This window comes from Hyla sarda, chromosome 7 (assembly GCF_029499605.1).
Source record: "Hyla sarda isolate aHylSar1 chromosome 7, aHylSar1.hap1, whole genome shotgun sequence".
Lineage (NCBI taxonomy): Eukaryota > Metazoa > Chordata > Amphibia > Anura > Hylidae > Hyla > Hyla sarda.
This window is the reverse complement of record NC_079195.1, coordinates 24,684,207-24,692,517: the sequence shown is the minus strand read 5'-3', so window position 1 is coordinate 24,692,517 and position 8,311 is coordinate 24,684,207. Positions and strand designations below refer to the sequence as shown.

The window sequence follows — 8,311 nt, the reverse complement described above, 5'->3', positions numbered from 1 at the left end:
TTGAATTTTAGAAATAAGGGTCTGTCTATAATGTTACATATGTTCACATTAACGTTGTGGAACTCCTCAATGGTGCTCCATTACAACGGCTGATGGAGGTTGGGACACCAAAAACCAACAAAATCTGACAGGTCCCATTCCCCATTCCCGGAGCTTCGAACGCTGATGTGAACATAGCCATGAAGGAGAACTCCGCCCCTAGACATCTTATCCCCTATCCAAAGGATAGGGGATAAGATGTCTGATTTCGACTGCGGCACCCCATTCATCCGTTGCACGGAGCGAACTTCGCTCCATGCCGGATGACTGGCAATGCGGGGCGGAGGCTCGTGACTTCACGGTCACACTCCGCTCGTGCTGTCACAGCCACGCCCCTCAATGCAAGTCATGCCCCCTCCCATAGACTTGCATTGAGGGAGCGTGGCCGTGACGTCACGAGTGGGGCGTGATGGTAACATCAAGAGCCTTCACCGTTGCACCCGATGCTCTAAACGAACGCTGGTGCGCAGCAGGGAGGTTGCAGAGGTCCCCAATTCTAATTCTGCACTTCTTGCTTACTTGACAGGTGATATTTTATATAATTAAATTCAAATTTGGTTCACATTTTTATTAAAATGTTATATGCTACAACGAGGTGAATGACAATAAAGTAGCAAAAGAAAGACACAAACAACTATAATAAAGTAGATGTTTAGTTGGCGGCAACGGTGCTGGAGATCCAGGAATTGTAGTTGCAGACCTTGGTGTAGACACCAGGATAGTTCCTGAGGGCACAGCCATATCCCCAGGAGACAACACCCTGGAGCTGTCCATTGCAGACCACGGGTCCACCGGAGTCACCCTGAGGAGATACAGAGAGATTTTGTATTAGATATTGATAATACTACTATTCTATATCCGACTGTGAGACTGAATGTCTACTTCTAAATCACCTACTGTAGATGCAGCACTAATTGCCTCACCTATGGGAGAGGTGTCCCCTGTTCTCCTGATAGGTGAGTGTCTCATATTTATTTTTTTATTTATGGATATACCATACAGTATATCATCTGGTCTTTATAAACTATGTATGTTTATTTATTTATTTATTTACCATATCCTTTCAATGGTCATTATTGTAGATGACCGAATCAATTCAGCAAAAATCAGATTCAGTCTGAATTTGACAATAAAAATGTTAACTTGTTAGAAACCAAACTTTTTCAGAATTTTTTTTTTTGTTGGTTCGGTGCGGCTGTATGCATCTCAGCTTCCACTCAATATATTTGCTAAATTGGGGTCCGTGCACCTGGCCTGGTCACCTAATAATCTGTACATGAGCAGGGACTCTAGTCTTTGACAGAAGTCCCTGCTCCTGTACATATTTTTCTGAGGTATTCGCAGTTTTGCGCATCTTTAATCATTACTAATCTAAATTCATTCAAAAATGAATAAAGTCAAAACACTTTAAGAGTAACTTAAAAAAATAATAATAATATAAGTTTTGAATGAATCTGGTAAGAAGTTTATATCTTAAAATTGTAAATGAAATGAATACGACTAAGAAGAAACATTACCTGGCAGGAATCCTTGCCTCCTTCCAGATATCCAACACAGATCATGTTGCCGGTGATCTCTCCGGGGTAGGCGTTGCTACACTGGGAGGCGGTCAGGATGGGGGCGTTCAGGCACTGCAGGAGGTTGGGCATGCTTGCTGCAAGTAAACGAATATAAAATATTAGTGTATTATATGTTTACTGATCACTAGGATATTTGCTTTTTAAACAGATACCAAGTTCCTGTACATGATCACTCTCATACACTACACTATAATAGTGTTGAGCGCGAATATTCGAAATGCTAATTTTTACCATTAATAATGTTAGTTAGTTGAAAGATATAATTGCACATGCGCACAAAAATTTCATTACGATTTTTGCATGGAAAAAAAAAAAGAGAACGAACATAGCGAATATGTGAATTTTGCGACCATAGGACAAATATTCGTCCATATATTCGCTAAATATCGCAAATTCGAATATGGCCCCTGCCGCTAATCACTATACTATAACTCCCTGCCAAAACTTTTTGGTTAGATTTTCACACAGGTTTTTTTTTGCCAATTTTGGAAACCTGTCGCTGCAGTTCTTGATCCGAAACCAGTATCTGATACATAAGGAATCCACTTCTGACTTTGGCTCAAAAACTGCAGGGGCAGTTTTACAAAAAACAGCAGAAAAAACACTATGGGCAAGATATATCAAAACCTGTGCAGAGGAAAAGTTGCCCAGTTGCCCATAGCAACCAATCAGATCGCTTCTTTCATTTTTAACAAAGACTCTGCAAAAGGAAAGAAGCGATCTGATTGGTTGCTATGGGCAACTGGGCAACTTTTCCTTTGCACAGGTTTTGATGTGGACACCTAGCCTTTTCCAGACAATGCTAATTCTTGCACAAGTGCAGATAATTCTCCATCTAAGCTTTTCATAAGATGGAAAAACATGACAACATTTTAGTTTACATGATGCCTTATTGGAATGTGGTAAAATGTAGCACCTTCCCATCCTGATCATTGTTGGTGTTCTACATGGGGTCTCATCAATGTAACATTTGGTGATGGTTAAAGGTTCTGACGAGGTTTTGATTAGTGAGAGAATTAAACAAGAAGCATAACCCTGTTCCAAAATAATACCACTTGTTTTTATTGAGAATCTTTTGACGGATGACTTACTTCCACTGCTGAGGGTGTTGCCCCATCCGGAGATCAGACAGCTGGTTCCGGCAGAAGCGCAGCCAGTGGGCAGACCAACAGCCTTGACGTAGGAGTTGAGGGTGGCGGCAGAGGCCAGCTTGATCAACAGGATGTCATTGTCCAGGGTTCTGGAGTTGTAGCTTCCATGTCTGATGACCTTGGCGGAGTTGATAAACTGCTCGGTGCCTTCACTGGTAGCGATGTTGTGTTCTCCCAGTCTGACCTGAAAGCTCCTAAAAGAAAACATGGAACAATAAGAAGACTGAAGACTATAGCTCTTAAAGGGGTACTCCACTGCCCCAGTGTTCTGAACATTTAGTTCCGAAATCTGGGTGCGGGTTGCGGAGTCGTGACATGACGGCCACACCCCTTCAATGTAAGTCTATGGGAGGGGGTACGCCATAGATTTGCATTGAGGGGGCGTGGCAAGGGGGAAGACTCACATTTGGACACATTAATTTCTACTATAATATATAATGTCACTAAAAATATATTAGCTTGTCTTCTCATCTATCTGCACTAAATACAGAGCTGGTATCTTTCGCGTAACAAAAAACTTGTCATTTTTCCATGACTATATTTAGCAAAAGTGTCCTTTTGTTTGGGTTTTTATAATCAATAGTCATTGCCTCTTCAATTCTTTCAATTCAATTCTATGTGGTTCCGTCAACACTGAAGATCACCTCAGCTACTGCACATTAAAGTCTTCTACTACTGTTCCCTTGGTTGGCGCCTATACTAGAAACAGCTGTCGGTTTACCTCAGGTCATTTTTGAGTAACGATGGACCTTAAAGTTCAGTATTAAAATGGTACTCTAGTGAAAAACTATTTTTGTAAAATCAACTGGTGCCAGAATATTTAACAGATGTAAATTACTTCTATTTAAAAATCCTCACCCTTCCAGTACTTATCAGCTGCTGTATGCTCCACAGGAAGTTTTTTTCTTTTTAAATTTCTTTTCTTTCTGACCACAGTGCTCTCTACTGGTGATGAGCGGCATATGCCATATTCGAATTCACGATTTTTCGCGAATATGAGGACGAATATTCGTCCCATATCCGAGAAATGAGAATATTTGTTATATTCGTGAAATTTTTTTGAATTGCGAAATTTCGCTATTGCGAATGCGAAATTAATAGCGAAATTTCGCTCGTCTGCACATGCGCGGTATAACATCATGCGAGGGACGTTGCTAGGGACGTTGCTCAGCTCTGACAACTGTGCTTGCAGAACTCTCTTTGGCTCACAGGCATAAGTGGGGCGGAATTTCCACGAATATTCGCATTGCGAATATTCGTATTGCGAATATTCGCAATGCGAATATTCGCATGCATAAACCTTTAGCCTCACAGTCTCATCCCTGGGTCTTTAATGAAATGATACAAGCATTGCATTTATCAATCGAAGGAGACCCCTACAATGTGCTCAGTTTTTAAAACAGTTTGAAAAAAAGACGAATATTTGTAATAGCGAATTTTAATCGCAAAATTCGTAATATTCGCGAATATGCAATTTTCGCGATGAATATTTGAATTGCGAATATTCGTGAGCAACACTACTCTCTACTGCCACCTCTGTCTGTCTCAGGAGCTGTCAAGAGCAAGGGAGGTTTGCTATTGGGATTTTCTCCTGCTCTGGACAGTGCCTGACATGGACAGAGGGGTCAGCAGAGAGCACTGTGGTCAGACAGAAAATAAATTCAAAAAGAAAAGAGCTTCCTCTGTAGTATACAGCAGCTGATAAGTACTGGAAGGATTAAGATTTGTAATTTACAAATCTGTTTAACTTTGTGCCACTAGTTGATTTAACAAAAAAAAAAAACATTGTTCTGTGGTTCCATTTAGCTAATATGTGACTTCAACTGAAAAGTTTAGTCTTCGGTTGAATAGAAGTGACTTACGCCTTGTAGCAGTGAGCAGCAGAGATGACCCAAAGGTTGTTGATCAGGGATCCACCACAGAAGTGGTAGCCGGAGTTCAGAGACACCACGTAGGGGACGGAGTTCTTGGTGCAGGTGTAACCTCCTACAATCTTATCATCATCCTCAAAAGCAGCTGAGAAGGATATAATGGACCACGTTATATACTCTTACTATTGGTTTCTCATTAATATTACATATAGAGAAATTAAATGGATGATCAAGGAAAAGAACAGAACCTCAAACCTAGTAGAACAGAAAGATGTCAGAGGAACTGGAAGGAAGGAGCCACAAGACTCACCAACTGCTCCGAGGAGCACACAGATCAGAAGAAACTTCATGGTGGATCCGAGATGAGTATGGAGCGTGAATGACTGATATTTATACCCAAAAACTTATCAGGAAATCACCCCCTACCCCCTCATATCACAAGGGAAAGTTAATCAATATCCACATAACCTAAAATATACAAGGTTAACTATGGATGAAGGTCATATTATTTTGACCTTTTTTGTAGCCTTGAGGGATAACCTATCATCGGTATACAATGTGTTTAGCGTTATTTGGATGTGTTTCTGTAATGGTTACATTTAGTTGTTTTGGTGCATGATCATGGCGTGCTTTGCATGGGAGTGATCACATATGTCTCAAATTCTTCTTAGACATAAAGGGTGTTTTTTTCTTTTTTTTTTTTCTTTAATGGAGCATTTGTTGAATTAGTTCATTGAGACCAATTTTCTTTTTTTCCAATAAGAGATATGATTGAATCTTCCATGATTTGTTTCGGATTCAATTTGGCGGATTTTACTGATTCAATTAGTCAGATTCCTTTCAGATTCAGATCCCAATTTGAATTCAGAAGTACCCAGATTGAAATATGATTGCCCACTCTGAATATTACGGACAGTGGTCCTCACTCCTGTACAGTACACTGCGCATGTAGTGGTAAGGCTGGTGAAACAGGTCAACAACCTGGTGGTAATAGGAGAAGACACAGCACAGCAACCTTAAAGAGATACTCCGCCCCTAGACATCTTTGATTGTGGGGGTCCCACCACTGAGGACCACCGCAATCTCGGATGCGGCACCCCAGACATCGGGAGCGAACTTTGCTCTGTGCCGGATGACTGGTGATGCAGGGTGGAGGCTCATGACGTCATGGCCATGCCCTCTCAATGCAAGTCTATGGGAGGGGGCATGACTGCTGGCACGCCCCCTCCCATAGACTTGCATGGAGGGGGTGTGGCCGTGACATCACAAGCAGAGCGTGGCCGCGATGTCACGAGCCACTGGCCTTGCACCCAACGCTCTAAACAAATGCCAGGGTGCAACCGGGAGATCGTGGAGGTCCCCAGAAGCGGGACCCCTGTGATCAGACATGTTATCCCTTATCTTTTGGATAGGGGATAAGATGTCTAGGGGCGGAGTCCCCCTTTAAATAGACAATTTCATGTAGGCCAAAGTATAGGACACATTGGAGAAGTGCACACTGGCCCTCTAAATTTCAGCTAGTGCATGAGTATGATTCCTGTGGGGCAGACCAGGAACTGCAGCCATGAAGGTGGAGGCAGGAGATAGGCCAGAGGAGGAAGCCATGACCAGCCAAAGTGCAGGTAATGCAGTGATGGCAGCCTGGCAGCAGTGAGTGCCGCTACCCTCATCACACAGGTGAATGCCAACTGTACCCTTCCACCAATACCCCTTGTTGTTTGAGTTTTTACGGATCTCAGCACACTTAGAACTATGTCCACAGGTGGGAATTTTCTTTATCTTCGCTTAGGGGACATGGGTCTTCCCTGGGAGAATATCTTTCATCAGAACAAGAGCGACAGAAATCAGACGATTTGGGTCAATGTTTTTGTCAATGATTTCCTGAGGTTCTTCAGTCTGGTCAGCTGTGTCAGAAGAACGAGAGAGGACATTGATCTTATCATTTTTTATTGCAAGACGAAAGTGCAAAATGAAGCTGAACCTTATGAAGAAGAGCGCCCACCTGGCTTGTTGAAGATTAAAATTCTGAGCAAGTTGTAGGAAGGTCCAGTGTTAAAGAAGTACTCCACTGGAAAAATAAAATTAAATCAACTGGTGCCAGAAAGTTAAACAGATGTAAATTACTTCTATTTAAACATCTCAATCCTTCCAGTACTTATCAGCTGCTTTATAAACCACAGAATGTTATTTTCTCTTTGAATTTCCTTTCTGTCTGACCACAGTGCTCTCTGCTGACACCTCTGTCAATTTTGGCAACTGTCCAGAGTAGGAGAAAATCCATAACATATCCTGCTCTGGACAGTTCCTGACGTGGACAGAGGTGTCAGCAGAGAGCACTGTGGTCAGACAGAAAAGAAATTCAAATATAAAAGAACTTCCTGTGGATCATACTGCAGCTGATAAGTACTGGAAGGGTTAAGATTTTTAAATAGAAGTAATTTACAAATCTTAAGCCACTGGAAGAGGAGAGAGCACACCGTGCAGCTAAACATGCACATATACAATACCGCTGGTGTACACTGGCAGCCTCCGGATCCGATAAATAACAACGCAGCACCTGCGGGGTGCACACACTAGATAAAGTATCAAACAATACAATGAAAAAGAGGTAGCGTGCACTCACCATGGGTAAACAGCTGCAGGCCCGAGGTCCGGGATCACCACGGCATAGACGGAGACGGTAAGGGGCGCTCAGAGGCTACGCCGGCTGTTTCGGACGTAGGAACGTCCTTCTTCCGGCCTCCAAAACAGCCGGCGTAGCCTCTGAGCGCCCCTTACCATCTTCGTCTATGCCGTGGTGATCCCGGACCTCGGGCCTGCAGCTGTTTACCCATGGTGAGTGCACGCTACCTCTTTTGCATTGTATAATTTACAAATCTGTTTAACATTTTGGCACCAGTTGATTTAAAAAAAATATTTTCCAGTGGAGTGCTCCTTTAATGGTCCATGTAGATGACCACAGGAAGCAGAGTGCCTTCCTGCAAATATCTTGATTCCACAAGAGCCAACTTCATGGCAGGCAACTCCCTACCACATATGATTTATGTTTTATTTCCTCTTTAGTTCTTGTCATCCACCTCTTTTTTGGTCAAGGCAGATATCGGAGCAGTCAGGGAAAAAATGGGTATACATTTACTATAGAGTCTGACGTGGCCAGTTTAAGATAACACATAAGAAGTCGTTCCATAGTGAAAAACCACCAGCAGGTAGCCCCAAATGAGGGGAAATTGTGCTTACCGGAGGTGGTTGTGTGGACACACAGAACAATGGGTTGGGTGAGTGAAGATAAAAGTTCTGTCCGTGGCCCTCCTGCTGAACAGTAACAGACAAATAGAAGACTTCTAACGGGAGCTGCAGGGTAACAAATCATCGCTGGCTGGAACGACCACAGGTAAGAACGAAGGATTTAATCTAAAACTAAGCAACGCATTTTACCGTGCATGTGCAGCTTCATCAGGCATGTGATGGAACTTTGAAACATCTGTCACTCCTCTACACCACTCTGCCACCCAGGTACACCCCTCTGTCACCCATTTACACCCCTATGCCACCAATGTTCATTCCTATACCCCTCTTCCACCCATGTACACTCCTCTACACCCCTCTGCCACCCATGTACACTCCTCTACACCCCTCTGTCACCCCTATATACCCCTCTATCACCCCCTAC

The 8,311-nt window shown here is 42.9% G+C and overlaps 1 protein-coding gene across 1 annotated transcript; it reads right to left on the bottom strand.

Moving 5' to 3' along the window:
- Positions 1 to 598: 598 nt before the first annotated feature.
- Positions 599 to 4,997, bottom strand: LOC130282403 (trypsin-like). The gene is made up of 5 exons (XM_056530624.1): positions 4,952 to 4,997; positions 4,633 to 4,786; positions 2,707 to 2,964; positions 1,557 to 1,689; positions 599 to 841 (listed from the first exon to the last, which is right to left on the bottom strand). The coding sequence occupies exons 1-5, from the start codon at positions 4,989 to 4,991 to the stop codon at positions 692 to 694; spliced, it is 735 nt and encodes a 244-aa protein (XP_056386599.1). The 5' UTR covers positions 4,992 to 4,997; the 3' UTR covers positions 599 to 691.
- Between the last annotated feature and the right edge of the window lie 3,314 nt (positions 4,998 to 8,311).